The 24,319-nt window shown below is 40.8% G+C and overlaps 1 protein-coding gene across 50 annotated transcripts in view; it reads right to left on the bottom strand.

Annotated features, from left to right (window-relative positions):
• MAP2 (microtubule associated protein 2) overlaps nucleotides 1-24,319 on the bottom strand; it is a 248,766-nt gene that overhangs the window by 21,012 nt on the left and 203,435 nt on the right. For 29 of the 50 annotated variants that reach the window (XM_032115035.1, XM_032115036.1, XM_032115029.1 and 26 more), the window contains 5 exons: nucleotides 10,509-14,282; nucleotides 10,060-10,266; nucleotides 9,535-9,669; nucleotides 5,337-5,398; nucleotides 1,270-1,443 (listed from right to left, as the gene is read on the bottom strand). In XM_032115035.1, the coding sequence (XP_031970926.1) occupies nucleotides 1,270-1,443; nucleotides 5,337-5,398; nucleotides 9,535-9,669; nucleotides 10,060-10,266; nucleotides 10,509-14,282 (4,352 nt within the window). The remainder of the gene's footprint in view (nucleotides 1-1,269; nucleotides 1,444-5,336; nucleotides 5,399-9,534; nucleotides 9,670-10,059; nucleotides 10,267-10,508; nucleotides 14,283-24,319) is intronic. The other 21 variants (XM_032115034.1, XM_032115049.1, XM_032115052.1 and 18 more) reach the window with 11 other exon arrangements.

Here is a 24,319-nt window from a genome sequence, read left to right as displayed (position 1 = left end):
AGCTCCCTGGTGCTTCTTTACTGCATCAAAACATCTTCTGATGACTATCCCAAGACACATAGGGATATTCTTAGATCTAAATATGGCTGGATCCCGCAGCTGGCTCTTAATAAGGAAAAAGGTGAGGTTTTTTAGTGCAAGTTGGAAGTAAAAGAACTCTCTTGAACTCAAGTGTGAAATTCCTATGTGAATTTACGTGCAAAGTAACTGCACTACTGATGTCCAGAATACACCATATACTAGATTTGTAGGTGTCATGTGATTTTTGCATAAACAAACACTAACTTGTAAATTTCTTAGGGAGATAAATTTTTAGCTACAGAGGTTTTTTGCTGTTGTTGTTGCTTTGGGCTTTTTAATCTCTGGAGTGTGGGATTATAAATCCTGTTGTTTTAATTCCTTGTATAATAAAATGTTTACTTTTTGAAATCAGTGCATACCTTCTCTTTACCTGAGTAAAGTAAACCTCTCTTTACCATTAAGGCAAAGGCCATGTATGTTAGAATATTTTTGAGCTTATGGGAAGTGCAGCCAAAGACAGACCAGCATAAGCAGACATTCTTCCTAAAGACAAATGATGATGGTCCCAACCAGTAAAAGACACACCAAGTACAGCATTAAAGAAAAAATGTAAGTCAATGGCAAAACCAATTTTTAAATGGGGACAGTCAGCTCAGCATAATGTAGATTTGAAATGCAAGTGAAATGTAAACACAGAGAAGCTGGAATGAACTGCCAAACATATTTTTAAATTTATACTGTAACTTCTTCACAAAGTCCTATGCGTTGACTAAATTTGGTTCCTTGAGCATTTGGATTCTGCCCTATTCTATCACCTACTCCTTGTGATTAGAATTGTACTCTCCTACACTGGAGACTGAATTTGATTTCAAAGAATATTAACAGGTCAAAAATAACATTTTTTTAAACTTGGAAGGCATATTAGTCCTGCTGTTCTTTATCACTTAACCACTTGCGAATGACTGTAACTTCTTGGCAGTTAATGAAGTAGCATCCATATGATCAACAGAAAGAAAATATGTCTTTCTAGCTATAACTTATTTCACTTACATTTCCTCTAAAGTATCTCCATTTTTATCCATTTTGTAGCACAGATCTTGTAGCCTGCTAATCAGTTTTCCTGCCACTGGATGTAAGTAATCCCACAAGAGCTTCGCAGAGAATTACTCAGATTCAGAGAGTAGATAATGTGTTTCATGGAGTTCACCTGCGCATCTCTAACTCTCTTAACTAATTCTGCTACCTTACCTTAGTGTCTGATTTTGAGTCTCTTGGGCCTGCAGAGGAGGGCCGAACAAAATAACTGTCTGTATTGAGAAAAGTGGCCCTTTTAGTGGTTAATGAGCAAGCTGAGCTGGGTCTTGGAGGAAGCAATGACTTTGCTCTAGACTTTGAGGCAGGAATCTTTGACAAAGAGGCAGTCTAGTCATGAGAAAACAAACAAAACACAACATGAAGCTGGACAAAAGGAAAATACATGCAACGTGGACCAAAAAAAAAAAAAAAAAAGCCAAGCTATGAATTAGTACTTTTCCTGTGTCTGGTAATGGTCTCTGCAGATCTGAAAATCATGGAAGTTTCAGTTTTGTGTTGTTTGCCTGAAACCACCTAGGCCTGGACAGAGTTACTGATTCTAGGAAGTGCCTTTTTCTACAGATGCCACTTTGGTCTTGTGTTAATAGGAAAAAACTGGTGCCAGCTGGGGCATTTAACTGGTACAACTGCTGGTTGGCTGCATTAGAAACAAGTGCAAAGCTACAGAAACACCAAGAGATCCCAGTCCTTTAAAGTTGAAATATATCCCTCCAGGCTAAAATCAAGAATAAAAGTAGAAATCTTAGAAGCAAAGTTATACCAGTATTCCCACAACAGCAGAAGGATAAGACAGTATTACTTCTTTTGCCATTGTGTACAGACAAAATCCCTAACACACTCTAGATACTGCTCTGTGCATTTGGTGTCACTTCACAGAAATTCATAAATTTATATTGACTGTATGGAGTCCTGGGATGAGGAAAGCCATATATGGTTGAAAGGCTGACACAGTATGTTATTGTGAACAAATACTTGTTTGATACTGAATAATGACAACATCCCATTGAAAGAACAATTAAACACCAACAGGACAGACAGAAAATCTTTGTTAATACTTAGGAGCACGTTACTGCTTTACAAAAAGGAATCTCCTGGAAACAGAATAGGGCTACTTACTTAAGAAACACTTTTTTCTTCCACAGGTGTAACTGATACTACAAAGAACAATGGCAAAGGAGTTACCTTGGTAGTCCTGATTATCTCTGTAGTCATACTAGCATGAAATTACACATAGGAATAATCCCAATGGGCCTGTCATTCTGGGATTTGTACTGAACTTTAGCCATAGAAAACTTGGCATTTGATCTCAATCAATCCCCTAGACTTTCTCAATGCTCAGAAAAGGTGCATGAGTTGCTTTTAAGTTGTCTTGTTAGAAAATGAGAAAAGAATGGGCTGTCCAGCTCTGACAGGTCTCTGGCTTAGGCTATATACCCAGCCTATGGAAAACTGAAGCTGGTGTGCTGAACATCATCCATGACATCACCCACATGCTTAAGAATTGCAGAACTGCGTAACAAGCAATTCCAATCCAACAACAGCGCTGAGAGGAGTTCTATTGCATGTAATCCTCCAGACCAAGTAGCAAGACAAGAAATTAGGATGGAAGCGCTTTACTAGCAAGAATATATTCCCATTATGAGTTTTTCAAAATATTTATGCCCCTTTCTTTTAATACTTATTTTACTGTCTGAGAATAAACAGAATAAAACCAGTGAATAATTATTTACACAGAAACTACGGAATATGTGTTTCTGTCAAATCAAAGACTTTTCCAGACTTTGACTGGCTTGTCAGAGTTCAATTTATGGGTCTCATCCATTTGTGAAACTTTGGGTCCTGTTTAGAAATCCATGAAGGTATTTATTGATGCTGAAACTCTATGAAAGCAGGATATCTATGTTGGGTGGCCCCAAGAAGCAGACATTCTGCAAGCACCTTTCACCTAGCTTTCCAAACTAGAGACAGAACTAAGCACATGTTATTTGAGGCCCAAATATTCATCTGTGGTTTTCACCATTTTCAACTTGTGGGTCATGTAAGAGACTGGAAAACTCTTACAGATTAAGGTTCTAGTCACAGTGCAAAGACTTTTCACTCATATTGGTCAGTGTCTTCTGCGAACACATGAATCTAATGTGGATGCTAAAGATGGACAACACTGAGATCTGTCAATGGGACAGATGGGGAAAAGGCATGACCCTGAGCTACTGCACAGCTCTGGTTATCACAGTCTAGATTCCCTCCATGTTATTTAGGTAACAAGGCACTTTTTAGCATCAGTAATAGCAGCAGAATCTGCCCAAAGCTGGTTGAGCAAGTGAAGAAACCATGTCTCAATCCCTGCAGAAAAACTCTTATTCTCTGTTAGCAATTCATTACCCCCAACCTCTGTTGTAATTTATGTTGCTGGTAGGGTCAGCTGTCCAGAGGACAAAGATCTATGTAACTCTCACTGAAACTGAGGGATTGCTGAAGTGGGGATGCAGAACCCTCACTTTACTTCAAGGTGTTCCTAACACATGGCACATGTTTCCATCATCTCTCTGTGAACTGCAGGTACACAGCTGCTTCCAGCAGATGGAACTATTTAGCCTTGCCTGAATTTGTCCTGTGTAAACTGCAGTCTGAACATGAATAACAAAACTGACCGGGCTGGATGATCTAACACTACCAGTGGAGAGGAAAAGGCTGCACTTGAAGGACATAAAAGCTGAAAACTGCAAATAAACAAAACAACAAAAATAGGGAGAGATCTTTATAAAAGCAGAGGCTAAGTCAAGGCACAGAAGAGAAAATGTCCAAGAGCTGTGTGAGTGTGGCAATCAGAGAGGCAAGGCAACAGAGAGAAAGTAAGCAGGGGACAGCCTTCTGATCTGTACTGTAACATAAGGGGCAGGGATAGGAAAGATATACAGAAAGATAATTTCACAGAATGATTTTGCAGTTCTTGTACTAGAACATTCCATAAACACTGAAAATGGGCAAGTATTGGCTTCTCTTGTGCAAGTGTTGATGGTCTGTCAAGAAAAGACAGTAATAAAACATGCTCAGACTCAGCCCAGAAACCTGCCCAGATCTTACTTACTGTACTTGTAAAGAAGCTCTAATAGTTTCCCACTTATGAGCTGGAATGGGTCAGACCTGAAAAATCACGGTTCCTCCAAAGCTTCCAATTGGTTATACTGCTCTCAGCACTACCAGTTTCTTATGATTTATAAAAAAATGTGTAGCACTTCGTGTGACATAGCTTTTTGTTCCCCAAAGAATTGAGAGTCTGGTTTAGCAAATGAAAGACGTCACCCATGGAATGTACTAGGAAATATATTAGGAAATTTAGAGAAATTCTAAAGAAATTCTTAATTGTTAATGATGGGGGATGGCCCTGCTCAGGGCCAGGAGCTGGATGCAATGATCCTGACAGGTCCCTTCCAACTCAACTGAATTCTATGATTCTGTGATAACAATGACAAAGTGTCGTGCTGCAGATGTCAATTAGCATGTGTCACTGTCATGGAAAAAAATAATTGCATAGGGGATAGTGAATGGAGATTGGTTTCCTGGGGATTTTGGAATGATGAGACGGACACAGAGCAGGGTCAGCAAGGAGCAAGGGAGTCTTTGCAAGGGAGCCAGACACAGGAAGCAGAACAGGCTGTAGAGCAGATGAAGGGAATGCAAGGCAAGGCAGTAATCTGACAGGTTACAACACAGACAGTGGCCTAGGAAGTGGCCATTCTGAAAGCACTGAATCACATATAAATTCTACTGGCCAGTAACTTCTACACAGGCAGGGCCCCTGCAGAATACTGGGCTATGGAATGGTGCACCAGGAGATATGCAGCAGTCCTGGGAGAGGACTTCTGCCTACACAGCAGTTGAGCAAGGTGGCAATGCAAGTTGGGTGCTGCAGGAAGGGCCAAGATATGCACCTTATCCCACAGAATGGCCTGGCTTAAAATGCTGACCAGACTCCAACTCCTGCAGTTCGGAGCCTGTGTGCCCCTCTATGGATCTGCAAACTGTCACCATCTACCACTTGAGACTAGACTTCAAAGGTTATTCATGAAAGGTGGTTTTAATTACCCTTTGAAATGAATAATGAATATGGCAAACAAATTTTAAATTGAACACACAATTACTTACTGAATTAACACAAAAAGATATTAAGTAAGGGCAAAAGGAGATTATAAAGATGAACAATAAGATGATTTACTCACTGAGAGCTTTTCCTTTGCTTGTTTAAATACAGCAGGAGCCTGGTTTGTTTCACCACCTGCTGCTGAGAAATCCAAAGAAAGACTTGATAGTTAAAGACAGTAATAATAAGCATTTCCATTTAGTACACTTGTTAGAACAATTAAATGCCTTGAAACTACTGTGCAAAGCAAGTACTTTGTGAATTACCTTCAGTGAACTGTATGCAAAAATGTACTTGCCTTTAAAATTTCCTGTATTCATCTTACTTGAGGTAAAATGGTATTCTATGTGTTTCGAACAAAACAAAATTTTGTATTCACATTCCTAGAAGTCTATAAATTAAAAGAAAAAGGTTCCAGAAATAGCTGACAAATTTAAGAATTTCTGGTCAATCCTCAGGCAACTTAGCATCCTGATTTTCAGGACTGTCCTCTAAAAACCAGCCTCTTTAAAACATCCACAAATAAAAATTTTAAGAGAGTCCTCTATTGTCACCACTTTCAAAATAACAGCCAACATTCATAATGGAAAGAGAGAGATTCACTGTTGAATTATCGTCCTAGCTGTGTCAACAAGGTCACTATGTCATGGTCAACTAAGCTCTCAAGAATTTAGAAATTCAAGGTTTATCTGGGAGATCAAGTACGTTAATTCAGTATTTCATTTATCTGATACAACATGGCTTGAGGTAAGATCTTTCTCTTGGACTTTGATTCCATCCACAGTGGTTTTTGAATGGGGCAGCTTTTTGGAAATCAGGTTATTAGCTTCACCCCAATGCTGCTGCTTAGGAAGTGATGTGCCACCTAACACCTAGACATGAAATCTTCTGGCACCTGTGCCAGGATGCCTTTGGTAAAAGCAGAAGTAGGACAGCAATCACAAATGACAACCTTCTCCTATAAACCTAACTGTTTTCCAACTCTAAAACCAACCCTAATTCCTCATACAGGAAAGGTCAGATTATTTTTCCCTTTTCTAGTGCAGCTCCCAGGCATGGTGACATTATCCCTGATTTTCTGTCACACTACCCACTCTAGTCAAAGGTGTAGGAGAGAGAACTTGTGAGGAGGAAAAGAATATGTAACTGCATACTTCAGTTCGTCTGAATTTGTAAGAAGGGCAAGCACAGCAGAGCCTTCCTGTGTCACACTTCACCACAGCTGTTACTGCTGGTTTGGGTCTGGTTTCCATCTCTTCTGGATAACCACAAACAGCTTCTTTCCTCCTTCCCTTGGCATTCAACCCTAACCAGTCATCACTGTGAGGTGGAAAAAAAAGCTGTGTCACTTGTACCGATGTACCTGGTAACAACCACAACTTCTCCATCTAAACACAAGATTTCTACAGGCCCTGCTGTTGGCTTAAATACACAACAAACATGCTTCACGTCAGGGGGCGACCCCAGAATTGAAAACAAGAAACAGAAACATATAATGGCCAGGTCATTGTCCTGGCCTTGCCTCCGAAAACACTCCTCTGATAACACAACTGCAGTAGCATCTCACAGCCACCAACAAAACACAGGCCAGGTTGGGGGTTTCACTCATGGAGCTACACTAGTCAAGGCAAAGACTTCCCAACTCTCTCATGAGGGTTGGCCATGCAATTTCTTTTTCAAATGGCAAGGACAAGTCTCTCAAAAAGCAGTCCCTGCCTCATGGATATGGTGCTGTAAGTTACTGGTATTTGCCAGTGCTTACCAGTGATGTGGGATTTTTTTTTCAGGTATTGAGGGGCATTAGGGGAAAGATGTACTTTTCTGGGCCATTGCACAGAAAAATAAAAGAAAATATTAACTTCTTTTGGTAGATATCTGTATCTTATGAATGGACATGTTTCATTTTGAAGTTATGGTAAATGCAGTGTGGAGATTTTAACTGACTGCAACACACTTGAAGCTCTGCAGACTACAGTGCCAAGAACTTTTGGGGGGTTTCATTACCCAGGCATCACTAAAACTGACAAGACCACTCCAAACAGGATGCACTGACAGTCAAAACTGGCTTCAAGAAATGGTGCTATATTGTACATAAAAAGAAAATGGGAGAGAAACAATGTCCCTCTAGATTCTAGCCCCTGGAGAGACATTCAAGATCAGGGATATGTAGGATAACATGGCCACCTGCACTTTTAAAATATCACAGAGCACTGCACTCTCTCTCATGGTCTTCCCCCAAGTCCCATCAGGAAGTATAAAAATGTGAGGTAGAAGAAAATAAGGCATACTGTAATTTTTCCAGAGCCAATGGGTATACTGAAGCATTTTAAGAAATATTCTTGATCACTTGCCGGCGTGGTTCAAGCTCTTCTGCTTTAGAGCTCAAAGTTCAAGCCACATTTCTGAAGTTTTATGAACAGTCTGGGTCCATCATTTTGGTTGCTCTCCACCTCAGGACTTAAAAGTACAGGGAGATAGTTTTTGTATTGTATTTCTCACTTTGACTAATACATCTGCTTCACTGTGTACTGCAGCGAGAGAGAAAAACCTCTGAGAGTTGCCAAGACAGCACATGTTTCAGGCACAGGGCAGATTTCCTTATCCAAGTCCATTGGTATGACTTAGTCCTCTTTGGGATGCTACAGGTCAGAACAGTTCAGAGGACATAGTGGTAGAGTACTTGAGGGCACAACAGCACTGACCACACAGCTGTAGAGGTGTAGATGAAGTTGAGAACACTACAAAGCCAGTGCCTTCCTCCAGCCATGTCCACAGCTTACTGAACCCCCGGGGCTTTTGAAAGAATACGTGAATTATAGGTTGTAACTTCTGGGCTATCAAGCTGTGCTTCAGCAAGCAGCAAGAGATAGCAAGAACTGTTTTAATTACTTTAAAAATTCCTCCCTCTTGGGTAATTCTGGTCCAGAGCGCAAGTTAGGACGGCCCAGAGACTGCAAACTGAGGATGAGCCATCAGTGCAATACAGAGGGGACTGAACCAGCCTTTCCTTTCCTGGTTCCATTTCTCCTGAGAGGGGTAAGTAAAAGGATGAGATTCATCACAGGAGCAAGGTGATGGGATTGGGTTCTGGGATGGGTTCTGGTGTCCTAATGGAACACAGCTAGGATACAATCTGCACTTCATACAGCAGAGGCACGATACTAAACCTGCTCTCATGTAACCATCCTCTTACTGCATTTTCACCGGTCAGACCTCCCTGCTGACATTGGGTCTACATTTACAACAGGAGTGACAGGTGCAAAACTGCAGGAGAATGACTGCCTAGGGACACTTCTAGTATTGCTTTGCTTAACCATATGACAGGTAATGAATCTTCCTGTTAATTTCTAAGCTGTGAGAAGATGCCTATGCACTTCTGCATTTCTGTGCATGGCTTTTCTCTTAATAGCCCTAGTTCCAAACAACCACACTATAGCCTGTGGCTATGTGACATGACAGAAAAGCTGGCCTCTTTTAGCAATTATTTTTTTAAGATCACAGTGGAAGTCAAGATATTCATCCTTCCACTCTGAACTCACAAGAACCATGAATGATATGTGAAAATGCTGGAAGAGTTATTTTGGTCCTCTAAATAATGATACACCCATCAAGTCGTAACAGGCGTAATTTCTTTCTTCCTTTCATCTTCCTCTACCAAATATTAAGATTTTTGTTAGGAATGCATTTCGCAGTGTGAGCCCAGATTTCTTCTCTCGCAGCTCCATGCTGCATGTAGCTGGATTCTCCCTGTGGATTTTGACTGTACAGCATAAACATCAGTGACAGACTGGGAATTATCTATACAGATATCATCAATAAACAAAATATAAGTCTGAAACACTTCTTATTATGCATGAGAGTAAAAAAGCAGAATAATGGAAATGCATACCATGGTTTAAGTTGCCAACACTTCCCACCAGAAAAAAAAATAAAGCATCGTTTAAAAAAACTTTTTAAAAAATAAACAAAAAAAAGATGAGTAGAGATTCCTAGAACACCACACTCTAAGCACGATGCCAAGTTACAACCACAGTGCTTGGAGGCCCAAGCAATGACAAGCATACGTGATCATGGCCTCCATCAAATAAATAAACAAATACCAGGAAAGAAAGAATAAAAGAAAAATGGTACAAAACACTAAAAACGCAATACTATTTGTGAAGACTGACACTCTTGGAGGAAAAAAAAAATAGAGAAGCTGCTATAGCTATGAAATTTTAAAAAGAAAATGTCTATGTTTGCCAGCCACATTGCATAACTGAACAGAATGCAGTCACCTGTCTGCTTCCGTTTAACACAGGAGAGATGAGTTGGTCTAGTATATTTGATAGCAGGTTTTAAAATGATTTTCCTGGAGGGAGAGTGGGCCTGAACTTCAGTTTTTTTAGCAAGTTCAGCTTTCTTATACACTGCTATGGACAAAAAGAACACAAAAACATAGAATCAGAAACAAACCTCAGCAAACCATTTCATATGATTAATACATCAAGTGTCAGGCCCACTGCTCCACAACTCCAACCCAACGCATTGCTTCTTCATAGGAACAAATCCTACGCTGGAAGAGGGGGAGCACTGGTGCATTGGTTCAGATGCATTACCCAGTGATCAGTGGGGATGCCTACAATGAAATAGGACCAGTGGAGCAGTGAGCCTTGCACATGGCTTCTCACATAATTGTACAATATCTCATTAGAAACCACTACCGTTAATAACGTTACGGTGCACATCACGTATAACAGAGTAGCCAGATACTGTAAAACAGTAAGAAAAAAAAAAAATTGTAATAGGAGTGTTAAATGAACCTTTTTTCCTTCTCACTTCATCTCTGGAGAGTGTGCTAGGTTCCTTTTTAGCTATTTTCCTTTCAGGAGTGGAAATCCTGCCTCTCCCAGTTTTAAAAGGTTTCTCTTTTTTATGCTTATCAAGAGATGATCTTCGCAATTCTCTCTCTGCTTTCTCCTCTTTAGGAACAGTCTCTAACTGTTCAGTCATGATGCTCCTATCATCATCTGTAGAATCAGAGCAAATTACAACAACAAAGAAAAGATTAGTAACAAATGTTAACAATAGTTAGGAGGAGCAGGGAAAAAGTAGTTGAAGACAGAGCAGATGATTAAATTAAAATTTAATTTTTACCATTTTTCTGAAACATGCTGAGATTACTTTTATAACTGTAATAATTTTGCTTTTCAATCATTATGATTTGGAAGCAAAAATATTCAACAGACAAAACAGAAAGGATAATGCACACCTTGAGTGTCTGCCCAGAGACTGTCTGTGTCCATGATGGAGTCATCAATTGTTGTTTCATCTTTGTAGTCATCACACGTCTCCGTTTTGTAGTTAGTGAGCAGGATTTCTTCTCTCTGGGGTGAAGCAGGAGCCTCTCGGGAGCCTTCCTTCGGCTCAACTTCCACTTCTTCAACATCAAGGTCCTCTTCAGCCTGGGAGTCTCCTGTTTCGATGTCCTCCTGCTGAGTAGCAGCAAAGCGCACACTGTGAGAAGCAGATTCACCCTCATCAACTGTTGTCTGCACCACTGTGATAAAGTCATCCTCCACTGTCACCACTGATTCAATAATGCCTTTCAATTCAGGCAGTGCTTCTGGGCTACCCTTGGCTCCCATTTCTTCAGTAGCAGGCTTGCCAAAGTCTGGGGGCATTTCTGATACAAGATGCTGTTTATCCTCTTCTTTTGCTTCTTGCCCTGCTTCCACCTCTTCTTCCTCATATTCTTCCCCTTTCAGGGCTCCAGCTGCCAGCTCACATGGCAGCAGCTTTTGGGTTTCCATAGGTTTCACAGCTCTATCAAGAATCTCTTCAACTTCCTCTACAGGTTGTGGTATGCTCTCCATCTGAATCTCAGCAGGCTCCTCCTGAAGAGGCTCAGCTTTTGGAAAGAGGAGTTCCACAGAAGTCCCCTTTGCTGGTAACTGTGTAGGCATCTCTTCCCCAGACATGGCAGGTTTTGGATGTTCTGCTTTGATATCCTCTGGTTTCACAGATTCTCCATTCAAACTTTCTTGGGCTTGATCATGTTCTCCACTAGATTCATAAGACTCCTCCTTATCAACTGCTTCTTGGTGTACCAGATCTGGCTTAGCTACTTTTTCCTTAATTTCTGTTTCTGACAGTTTGGTGCTGTCCTTCACATAACTAGGCTCAGTCCTGGAAAGTACATCTGCATCCTCTGCTTCTCTGGAGAAGATGGTCTCGTCTTTCTGCTGAGTGTCTTTGGGTTCAGGCTCTGCTCTTTTAAGAGAGGCTTTGTCCTTCCCTAAAGGAAGAGAAACAACCTCACTAATCTTAGCGTCTAACTTATTCTGATATTCTTGGTCAGCTCTCCTTGCAGCCACCTCCATATCATGCTTAATAGCATTGTAATCTGGTTTAACTGGAGCTTCTATCTCAGCTATTTCAGGAACAACACTAAGAGCCTTCTCCTTCTCCATCAACAAACAAACAGAATCCTTTTCTATTGCTATCTCTGAAGCAGAAATTCTGTCATACATGGTATCAGCAGGTAAATGAACTTTACTAGCCACACTTTCTTCTTTCCTTTCTAACATTGCCTCAGCTCTTGTCATCTCTGGTTCTACCCCTTTAATGGAACAGACCTCTTTAGAGTCAACTTGATCTTCACTTTTTTCTAGCACAGTATCCAGTTTCTCCTTTTTCTCCTGCTCAAAGTCCCTCACCAGAATGGGCTCACCATGCTGACCTAAGTCTTTTTCACTGAGGAAGTCTTCTGATTTTTCAGCAGCTGCCAGCTTCACTTCTATTAAAGACAGGTCAGGAGTGAGGCCACGTCTCAGTTTTTCATCTGTGCCTTCATAGAAGGGACAGGTTTCACTCGTTAAATTCTCACTGTCCTGAACTGGAGAAGGGAGTGGTACTGTGTACTTATTGAAAACACAGTAGCCCAAGTCTTCTAGCTGACTTTCAGCTTTTAGAATTACGTGGTTTTCATTTGTTACAGGTGGCAGGGCTGTGCTGCTGTCTTCCACAATACTGTCAGAAGGAACTGACTTCTTCTGTGCTGCCTCAGCATCTGCACTCACAGAGGCTAATCTAGATCTTGTCCCTGCCAAATCTAACATTTCAGGCAGGTCAGGAGCCAGGACAGCCCCATTTTTGTAGTAATCTTTGGCCTGGAAAGATGGCTCAGCCAAGGTCTCAGGCTGGGCTTTTTCTTCTACCATGTGCTTATCTTCCTCTCTACTCTCAGTGGGGAAGCAGGGGGCCTTCTCCAGTGCTGGTGTGGTTGCTGGCAAGTAGTCATCACCTTCATCCATACTTCCACTAGTGTTTGTTAGAATATCTGAAGCGAGGGGAGAAAGATCATGTGCACGACCAAAACTAAATCCTAGGGCTATTGAATCCAGGCAGGACATGGGCAAGTTAATAGACATACTTCTCTGTTCAATTGCAGATCTCCCCCCAAGTCCCAAGCTCCTGCTCAGAGTTAGGTCATCTTTGTTTTTACTGTGAAGTTCTCTCTTATCCCCATAGACTTTGGGGTCAATAGTGAACATTCTTTCTGTTGGGGAACTAGGTTCTTCAGATGTGTCTGGTGTATAGCTCTGAGCCAGGGTACTGTACCCCATTTCACAAGTATGCACATTCTGCTGCTGATTCAATTCTGTCTGTAATTCTTCCTCTTCCTCCTCCTCTTCATATTCAGGTATTAGACGACCTCTCTGATAAGGCTCATATTTACTCTCTTTAGTGTCACTTAGCTCATAGTAATCACTGCTTTGTTTCAGACCATCTGCTTTAAATGCTTCCTCCTTCAGAGCAGAGGTTTCAAAATACTTCGACATTCCTGATTGATCCTCCTCTTCTTTCAGTTGATGAGGAGCTGAAACACTTGTCTTAGCAGTATCTTCTTTAACATCTTTCTCTTGAGAAGCTTCAAGAGTAGGAGTCTTCTCAGTGGTTAAACCTGGTACCTCAGGAGCTTTCTCTGTTACTCTGGATAACTGAGTGCTATCAGGGTGCTCTACTGTTTTATCAAGGGTCAGTTCATGGCTTAACTTAGCTGGGGGTACCTGCATGCTTTGCTGCGTCTCCCTTTTCACATCTGCTGCTGCTGAGAGCTCACTTTGGTCCATTTCTTTTTCTGCTTTGAGAGTATCAGGTGACTTTTTAGCTTCACCATCCTTTTGAAAGTCTGTTTTGTCTAGGGAGCCTGTCTTAACTTCAGGTTTTGCGGTAAATTTACCATTATCTAACATTTGAGCCTCCCCTTTATCATAGAAGTCATACCTTTCTTCCTCATCGCTCTCATCCTTAGTCATGTCCTTTTCCTCCCCCCATGGAGGGATTTTTGGGGTGCTTGGAGTTTTCAAGCCATCTACAGTTACTGCTGAGACTTCTTGTAGAGATAATGTCCTGCCTTTGTGGATCTGTTCATCTTTACTGAGATTTTTGGCAAACAGTTGGTCAGTGGGTTCCTGATGTGTTTTGAAACCATCTTTGAGTGAAAGCTCCTGCGGGAGAGCAAGAGATGGGCCTGAAGGAAGTTCACTTTTGGCTGCTTCTGCCTTGGGTTCTGGTAGCAATAGAGAACTTTCACCATGGCTGATGGCACCACCTTTGACATCTTTGAGGTTGTCTTGAAATTTGATAGCCATAGCTTGATTGGTTGATGAGGGCATACCTACAGTCCTTTCTTCCGTCCTGCTCTCTTCAGGCAGTTGAGATGACAAGTGCTTTTGTTCTTGAGGAGCAGGAGGCTTAGCAGCAGGTTCTGCAAAACTGGCTTCCCCTTTCTTCTGTGAATCAGTTTTCAAGATCCATTCTGATGGATATGAAAGCATTTTTTCTTTGTCTTTGCTCTCTGAATCCTTTTTATCTGCAGCCTCTGCTTTTGCTGACTGTGGAACTAAGGCATCATATTTAGGTTGCTCAACAGTCTTACTGTCTTTCCCAGAGTCATGTTGCTTTGTGTCTAATGGTTCTTCTGCAAAAGGGCGTGTGCCCTCCTGGACATGGAATTCCATCTTCGTGGCTGCAAATAAATCTGAAGTAGTTTGTTTGGGTTTTATAGCAAAATTATTTAAAGCACTTACAGGCAGGCAGTCATGTGGCTTACAACATTTTGGTATGAATGATGGAATGGAAAGGGAGAAAGATGTGAGCATCCAGCAAGGCCATCCGCCTAGAAATCTGCTTTAAAATGTTAAATACTAGTTTCCTTTCAATAAATAAAAAATGTGAGTTGTATACATATAAATGTAAGCACTGAAATGAGATGATTTCATGTAAATTCTTCATCTTCATGATTTGTATATATAACAGCAAAGCCACAAATAACTTCACTTCATTAGAAGCTTTGCTGGACTCTTATGTTAGTTTTGTGTTAGTAAAGTCTGCAACTTTAAAGGAATCAATAGTACCTTTGTGTGTTGCTGATACTTAAAACATACATAGTTATACATTTCTATGTATTTTTTACATTTTTATACTACATGCAGCCTAAACTAAAGAGATAATGCATGCAAAGGGTTTTGCAAGTTTCAGAAGAGGCTGTCTTTTTAACTGTAACAACTTTTAACACTCGCTCTTTGTCAAAAGACCAAAATCTCACTGCTGTCACGAAACCAGCATGTGGAAATCAGCAACAGACCTATTAACAGTCCCAGATCTTGAAGGTCTGGTCTTCAAAATGGCCAGTCACCTACAGCTGTAGCTGAAGTCAAAGAATACTTGGCATGTTTCTGGGACTCTAGATCAGGCCCTTATTAAGTTAATTTGAAACTAAAAAGGCTACTCGTATACTCTGCCACTATATTTTCAGAGAGTAATACCTAGTTAAGTTTCTTTTTTAATGCCTACTCTGTTCATCATTAATAGCTTGATCTTTTTTTAATGTCCTGTGGAAGATAATGATTCCTATCTCATTGAAATCTTCCCATAATGGAAAACATGAAGAAAAAGACTGCGGAATGTGGCATATCTTTCTGCACTAATCTGTAAAAAAGGTTTTATGAGTTTTTTCTAAAGCTTGTTACAACTAGCATTGAGTCAACTATGAATTTCCTCAGATCTGATTTGAAATCCATGGAGCCATCTTTTTGCTCTGATGAATCTGACTGTTTTTAGAACGATTAGTATCCAAGTATTGCTCATTCTTTAAATATTTGCATATATTAATACTGAGTCAAAAAAGCAACTGCCATTCTAAACTCTACAGGTAATCAAACCAGAAATCTACAACTACAGTAATTTTGCTCCTTTATGTTTTTACATTTGGTGACTGACTTGCAAACCCTATGAAGTATAAAGCATGGCCATTGGGCTGATGTCATCCTCGTTTCACAGAAATTAAATAGCTAGATACTGCTTTTCGCCATGTATCCTACTGGTGTCTTTTACTGTAGTGCAAGTGAGCAATACCAACAGCATCAAAACATATTCTGACTGCCAAAGGAATTCAGTGTTCTTCAGCTGGGCCATCCAGAACACAAGCCTCCTAAATGCAAGATTCCTTACCTAGGTAGGGAGTGGGTATATCACTACTCCACACAAGGTGTCTTTGCACCTTGTTCCACTGGCTGAAGAGAAATACCACTAAAAGAAAAATACTGAAGCCTAGTTCTTATGTACTGGAAGATGACTGCAGTAAATATTTTGCTCAGAGACTAAGTCAAAACTTCACCCAGTGCACCCAATCCTAACCTTCATTTCAAAGGAAATGTCCCAGGGGAAGTGATAGAGATTTTGCCTAAGAAGGGCACTCCAGCAGGGTTAACCATTTGTAAGAAGGTGACACACACAAAAAATAAGAGTTCTAGCAATGACTGAGGAGAGGAGGGGTGGATTGAATGGATGACAAGGGTATGATATAAGAAGCAATAGCTCTAAGGAAGCTAAACCAGAAAGCACTGAAACATACACAAAAAACCCAAACCAACCAAACAAAAAACCTGCACACTGCAAACGGAAACATTTCTACAGTTTAAGCATCTTTATCTCACAGTCAAAGGCAGTAAATCTGCTGTTTGAAATAAATGCAGACAAACCTCTGCACCAAAAAGAAAAGAAAAAACATAGATTAGCAATGTGACTGGCAAACACATCTGAGATGGGGTAAAAAGGCTTACACACAGGAATAAGCTTAGCTGCAAAGCATATTTTATCATGGCAAAGTAAAAAATCAGGAATCAGCTGCAGCGGTGGGAAACCATGTTGTCATACAGCACCTACACAATCATATTATCCACAACACACTCTTCAAGCATAATAACAAGAGCAGTCATACCAATAAATGGGAAAAAACAGAAAATGAAGCAGCCTTGGAAAGCACTGGAGAAAGCCAGAGAAGGATTTGCTGGCAGCAAACACATGCAAATCTAAGGAGGACACACCTTCCTCAGCCAAGGAAGGGGGTGTATCTTTCAGGAGCGCTCCCACCACAAAGGTCACACTCTCCCTGCTGAATGCCACACTTGGCACTTTGTCTTCATGACACACTGAACCAGAATCAGACTGACCCTCACAGAGGCCCTTTGCCTGATCCAAAGGCTTAAGGGGCCCGTGCTCTTTCCCCACTTGCTTCCCAGGAAGAGCAGCAGGTTTCACTTCCACAGCCATCAGACTCTACTGGTTCTTCTTCTCAGGGGTGGAAAAAAGGAGGTGACATCAACACCAACACTAAACACCAAGCGCACAGCTGAACAGGACTGCTTTTACATAACCCTTTCAGGACTGCATTACATAATTTTTTCAGCTCAATATCTTCGATTTAAATCTGTGAAGGACTGCCAGTACCAGTTCATTTTAGCCACCATGGAGCTGAATTTTCCCTAGGGAAAAAACCAAACCAAAAGCCTGCCTACCCTCGGACAAGCATGTTTATGCTGTAAGATGAGAGCAGAAAGTGTTTTACAGGCATACCTCTCCCAAGGATGACAGTGGGTCAATAGTCATTGGAAATGGAGATGGAAAGGAATGATGGATGGCTCTGACAACACTAATGCATCAATGAGCTCAAAGTACACTGATATTTTTCTGATAAATGTGCTGTTTAGTCCAGTACAAGACATTCAACTGAGGTGGAGGAAGGTATGAGGCATTGATTTCTTTCCATTGACCTTGGTAATACAGACTGCTGAATGCCAGCAAGTCAATCTATTGTATGAATCCTGGATTTGGAAAATACTGAGAACTTTCATAGTTTTAACAGGCCTTATGCATGGCTAATAACGAATGGTTTTTGCAAGATTTCTGCCAAGATTCCTACACTAATGGGTTTATAAACAATTTCTCCCTTACACTGCCTGACATCTGAAATCTGTATGTAAAAATCACTATTTTAACACGAGGACTCTTCATTTTAAGAACCATTTAAAAGTGGTTTTAAATCTGGAAATGGCTGTATCCAGCCTCTTGGTATTACAAGGGCTTCATTTTTCTCTGGAGATAGGCCCACCGAAAACCAGACAATCAATCATCCATTTCAGCTATGGCCTTAAAAGAGTGATTTAAGAAACATAAACACTATTTGAGGCTGAGAAAATATCACTATGTAAAGAACAACACATTATTAATAACATATAAGATAATTAAGGTTAGATACTGTATCTTAAATGAACAGAAGCCAGAAGATTCAGAATCAGACCTGGACCAATGCCTGAGCATTACAGAAATAGTTGCATATAGGCAGATTGTAAAAGCAGCCTTGCAGGACAACAGGTCTCCAGCTACAAAAGACCCTGACTTGAAAAACTTGCTTTACTTTTCTTTTTCTGATTTTATGTACTTTTGTATGTGCATCCCTCTCAATTAAAAAATGCTAAGGAAAGCCTCTTATTTTACTCGGAGCAATACTCCTTCATTTCCTGAAACACTTTACACAAAGCCACATGAATAAAGATAGTTACTCAAGCTAGAAAATTATCCCTGAATTAACAGAAGTATCGTATAACCTCCCTTTATGCAGCAGACTCTTATGCCAAACAGACTGCTGGCCAGCAAGGACAGCTGTTTCACACGAAAGTCTCAATTGGAAGGGATCCAGAAGGATCATTGAGTCCAACTCTCAAGTGAACAGCCCGTACAGGGATTGAATCTTGGCATTTTAGCACTGTGCTCTCACCAGCTGAGAGGATCTCAGGGTCTCATAATGCCTGTCTTTCCACTCATGATCCACCTTATTCCCCTTTTTTCTCCCCCACATATACGTTCTGAGATTTTACATTTTCACCAGAGGCAGATGATATGACTGAAAAGGAAACTGCCCATAAACTAACCAGGCTGTTATGTAAAGCTACAGGCACACAGCTAAAGTAAGGCTATCCCTGTGATTTTTCTATCTCCCTACTTTCAGTTAGACATGCTGACATTAACAATCTTCAATTATTAGCTCTGATCTCTTACTGGTGCTGTTACAGTATTAGGCTGTTAATTCTGTAATTATCCTGTTAATTCTGAAAACTCTGCTTTTCTTAAAATGACCCAGTGACCAGTTTCAGGGAGACAGCTCTATCTTCCTGAGACACAAACCTTTAGAGGATTCAGTACTATTTTTAACTTCAGCTCCCAAGACTGAGTGCTGTGAAATGAAACATCATCTATTTCACCTTTGAGAAGTCAGCTGTTCTGTTAGTCACTGAAAAAGCTTCTCCCTTGATTCCTCAAAAGCCATTTTACTTTTACATAATCCCCACTGATAAAATACTACTTACTGATGTGCTCAGCTCATAGAAAAGGAGGTACAGAGAGGCTTTTTTCCCTCTGTGTTTGCAGTCAGCTGGCACACTGCAAATGGAGTGTGTCCACAAAACAACTGGAAATCAAACATGACCCAATATGGCCTAAAATTACCTGTGTACACTGGGGTAAAACTTATTTACTTCACCGCCTGGAGAATTAAAGTCCTTCCACAGCTATCTTTGGAATAGACATACTTTTTCCCCATTGTGTAAACAACTGACTTACTTTCAGTAACAATATTTTGGCCTACTTTGTGTACTGTTCTTGGCAGTATTTCTCTGGCACAAAGAACAAATTAGCTTCCAGTTCCTTTACCTAGCTTCTCCTTTTGGTTCTGCTATAAGCTAAGCCTGAAGAACAAGAGCCCTGATTTAAGTGGGAATCAGGGTTACACTGACCCCAAAGCTGCACTTGTTCATGCTGCAGCTTTACCTAGACATGGAGAGACTTTTGGAGGGGCGTCACTTCCATCTGGGGAGAAAATACAACTAGGTTTCCCTCCCCAGAAGGCAGCAATCCCAGGCACATAAAGAATGGAACAGATGGCACGTGAGTAGAGGGGAGGAGGAACCAAATGGGACCATGCTCAATTCACTTTCATCATGGCCCAACAAGACCTCTGTGCTCTTCACTGTGGCACTGGGGTGTGTACTAGAGCCAGTCCACTGCAAGCTGAACAAAGGGTGTTCATAGTACTCCGCATCCAAATTGTAGGGCTCCTCCTCGGGCACAGACACTGAAATGGAGGGCGTCAGGTGTCTATGCCACTCCCTGCAGTCCTCCACCCCTGCATTTACAAACAGACACACACAGACAAAGGCTGCAGGACAGACAGACAGACACAGAAAAAATAAGACAGGATGGACACATGCTCTAGCAGCACCAGCCACTATGTCATGCTGGAGAGTGGATGACACCATCCAGGCTATGGGTTAATGCAGGATGAAGGAATGAGGCAGTTGTGCATTTTAACACATGGACCATGTACCTGGCCTTTTCTACTGGATTTACAAACATCATAAACCAACCCTAGGAGTAAGTGAATTTCAAAACTCCACACTAATTACTTAGAAGAACACATGCTGTGCACAAACCACATCTCACAAGTCGCACTATACCCATATGTATTATACACCTGACTAACTATACTAAAAACCTCTGAAGTGTCCTGACATAGTTGTATCCCTCCATAATAATCAGATTTAGTACTTAGAAGTGTAAAAATTTAAAAGTTCTTTAATTAAAAAGAAAACCAGCTTACATTTTGGCCAGTGGTGGCTTTATTTTTCTTGTATCTGTTTCAAAATTCCCCACTTTCTTCTTTTTCCTATAAATAAGCAGTGTTTAAACAACAAAAGAAAAACCCTTCCCCAAATAGCTAGCTACCTTTTTTTCCTGGTAAAGGCCACAAACTGCTGCTCACAGCAGTCTCTGTTAGTCCTATATTTTACGCTGTTGTGTCATGTTTCCGTGGATGAACTGGCTCCCGCCTCGGTGTTTGCTAATGCTTTGGAATGACAGCTTTATTCACCCATCACTGTAGCCTTGCAGAAAATCATATAATCGGGACTACACCAGCTACTGACAGGTACAGGGAGGGGTAGTTTGAGTTGTTTTTGCAAGACAAAGAAAAATAACACTACCCAATGAAAATGACTGGCCTACCACCTCATCCGTACAAACCAGAGAGGAGACCTCTAGGGGACCTCCTGTAGGCTGAGGAGTCCTCTCATCACGAATAAAGCTATGAAAAACTAAACACTCTAGTGCTAGAGAAAAGATGTTTATTATTATTCTCAGTGTATGACAACTAGCAGTTTGATGAACACTGAGCTGTTCGACTGGATTTCCTACCAGCTTCAAGTACAAGTCCATACTTTGTGTCCCTGGTATTTCTCCAGGCAATTATAACTTAGAGGATTTCCCCCAGAGCCCCCAAAGCTTCCACTCTTAGATCTAAAACACTAAGCCAGAAAGCAAGGCTTCAACACAGGCAGCATAACAGACCTATTTGTGGGACGCCAAAACAAGATGGCTCAGGAATGCTACCCTAACTGCCATTACCCAAGTCTTGGAAACAATTTTGATCCAAACCAATCCTAAGAGCTCTAAGGTTCTTCCTGGCAAACAGCAGTAAGGTTTAACTTTCTTTCTATAGTACACCATAACAAAACAACCTCTGTGTCTTTAGAAAAAGCACCTCTGCTTTCTGCAGCAACTAGCAGCAAGTGTCCTGTAATGTCATGGCATGGATTTTTTCTGCCTAGGAAAGGATTGCTGAAGGAGCAACCCATTCAGGCTCAATCACCCCTGAAAAGGAAAAAAAAGTAGCAACAAATGTCAATATTAGCAGCTTCTCTATGTATCACTGTCCTGCAAAAGAAAGATCGCCCATGTTTAAGACTAGTGCCAGCGCTCAGGCTGGCTGGGACCGAAGGTATGCTGTGGGCACAAAGACCACACATGGAACTCAGTTTAAGAGAACTGTATTCACAGTTTCTTTCAGGGAACAAAGAGTGCCTGAACCACCAATAGTTTAGCTGCTTCTCTTTTTAGCGGAATCCAACCCCCAGATTCAGGGGTTTATGCAATATTAAAAGAGGCAGGTGTGGAAAGACAACCTGGCAACCCACTTCTGCCAAGCAGGAAGCTCTGCAGAGAACTGCAATAGGAAATGCTAAGCACAGTGCTGTGCCCAAGCTTCCCATTTTTCCCTAGCACTTAAGAGCCAGAAGCAAGGTTGCAGAGAATCATCTCAATCTACTTGCAGTGCAGAACCTGTGGATTTCTTCTCCACAGAAGCATCTACAAAATTCTGCAACAGATTTGAGGGGGCTCACAGTTTGCAAAAGGCAAGTTGCAAGGGGGTGAGCCCACAGTTCAAGGCATGAGAGACCAGGAATCAACTCCCTCCTAAATCCAAGAAGGTTCAAATTTCAACTCCCCCTTCTCTGCAGGGTGCCCTCACACCAGCCCACGAATTACTGAACACAAGAGCTGAATCACTTGCCACCTCTTCAGCTGGAACTGAGACAACATGGAGAGAAAAAGAGAAGGTTGATATGGTCAGAAGCTGAACACAGAGAAGGGAGATGTGCAGAAGGGGAGGTTCTCCTTCCAACTGTGGGTTTACTTACCCACATTTACCACGGACCTTCAAAAGCAAAATGCATCAACAAGAGTGAAGGTGAAATCCCAGGACTTCTCTATACTATTGCAAACAAGGCTGAAAATCCCTTCTTTATGGGCTCTGAACAGATTGTAGGCAAGAAAACAGAGGCCTTGCCTCTGCTCCTTAAAACTGCAGGAACTGACAGCAGTAAAAATACATGCTATTATGATGGTCCAAAATCACCAGGAGTGCAAAGCCTGGTACTGCTTGGGGCTGTTACATCTGTGGCTATTTTACAGATTTACACTGGTTTTTTATCAGTTTGAATAAAGATATTTTCAGAATTAATGCAATAATTTAATTAACAGGATAATGATGTCTTCTAAGGAGGCTATGCTTTTATTTCAGCAACAAGAAAAATCCTTTGTTATTATAGTCCCTTCTAATCTTTTCCATCTCAAAGCATGGGAAAAATCCCTAATGCATTTTAAAGTCCAAGATTAAAATCACTTCTCACAAAGGCTAATTCTGCTTTACCTTCCTTGTATATTTTGAGAATGCCTTTCAAGAAGTAATTTTCACCATCAATAGATCCATTTTCATATGACACTTGTTTCTTTTCAGTTTATAAAACATTCTTACTTGGTATATAAAGGCTAACCTGCCTATTTTAAAGTGGAAGACAGTCCATCAGAGGCACCCTTCTATCCTGTAATGTTTAAAAATTTTTTTACGTGAAGACGTTGTTGACTGTCGTCAAAAGGCACAGAGCACAAAAGAAATGCTGAGAAATTAGAGTATTACATCAGTCCTGCATGACCAGATACAACTGATAAACGGATTAGAGGGTGCTAAGGAGAATTTAATTTCCTGAACAAAATTATGTTATTATAGTTGAAATAAATATAATAATTTCAATAAGGCAAATCAGTTCTCTTACCTTCTGCAGCAGTAAAAAGGGACAGGTTCATTTCAATGCTTTCCTGCAGCCAAATCAAAGAAACCTACATCCAACTGACTCCTTTCTCTCATGAAATAAACTTGACCCAAAAACCTCTCTGTCTTTCCTACCTTTTTTTTTTTAATTTGTGTTTGCTGCATGGCTGGCCACATCCACCTTTGTCAGTCTACAACAGTGATTTCCTTCCTACGTTGACTGAAGAAGTCTCTTGGATTCAAAGCAATGCAACACACACTGACAAGTGCATTAGGAAAAGCTTCTAGGAGAAGGAAAAAAAAGGTCTGAGGCAGATACACCAAGTACTCACCTTTTTTGTTCAAGAAATTAATAAACTGTATTTTACTAAGCAGAAAGACAATGTTAAGATGCATGACGATGGATAGCCAGATGGTATAGGGAATGGGAGGTTTAAACAAGTACAGTAAAACTGGGTCAAACCCTACTGAGGCAAACTCTTCTGAATGGGAACTTTGTCCGAATAAAATTGACAGGCCTGGCTCCCTCAGGCCACCAAAAACTGAACTTACCCACAGAAAATAGGGACCATATCTTCTGATACCGAGCAGAGCACAAGATTTTTACTACCATTTTTACTACACTGAACTGATAACACTGATATTTTTGTAAAACGCAACATAATATATTTCTGGTGAAATTATTTCCAAGTTCTTTCTGCTGCTTCAAACAACTTTACTGTGAGTTCCTGTTTGAGAGCCAGACATAAACAAGAAGCTTCCAGCACAGTGCATTAAAGACTCAGGACATCACTTTTGTCCATACTTCCCTTACAAACCAGCCATCTGCTCTTAAAAATGGAGCATTAAATCAAAATCTTCCAGGTCATGGAAAAGTCTCTTTTGAATAATGTTAAAGAAAATTATTTGAAAGTTATTAAAAACCATGACATTGTGTAAATCAGGGAAACATTTCCCAAACACTGTCCTTTCAGTGCTTGTAACCACCTCTGCAGGGTAAGTGCTATTATCTTAATTCAATTCTATGTGAAAGTAAAGAGAAAACCAACAATGTTAAGTGAGTTGCTGAGTCATTTGCACAGCTGGGAACTGCAGTCTGGCAGTAGATAATACCTCAAGCTGTAGAGTGTTTTGCCACCTTCCTGTGTTAGTACAACTAGCAAAATGCTTTCCATTTGCTTAGGGGCCAATCTACAACCTCCTGTCAATTAACAAATATAAGTACCTTATAAAATCCTAAAATACATGCAAATACGCAGCTGATATAAGCAGCACACAAAGCCAAACCTAAAGCT

Source organism: Corvus moneduloides, chromosome 7, assembly GCF_009650955.1.
Source record: "Corvus moneduloides isolate bCorMon1 chromosome 7, bCorMon1.pri, whole genome shotgun sequence".
NCBI lineage: Eukaryota > Metazoa > Chordata > Aves > Passeriformes > Corvidae > Corvus > Corvus moneduloides.
The sequence above is the reverse complement of the archived record's forward strand: the minus strand, read 5'-3'. Positions and strand labels throughout refer to the sequence as shown.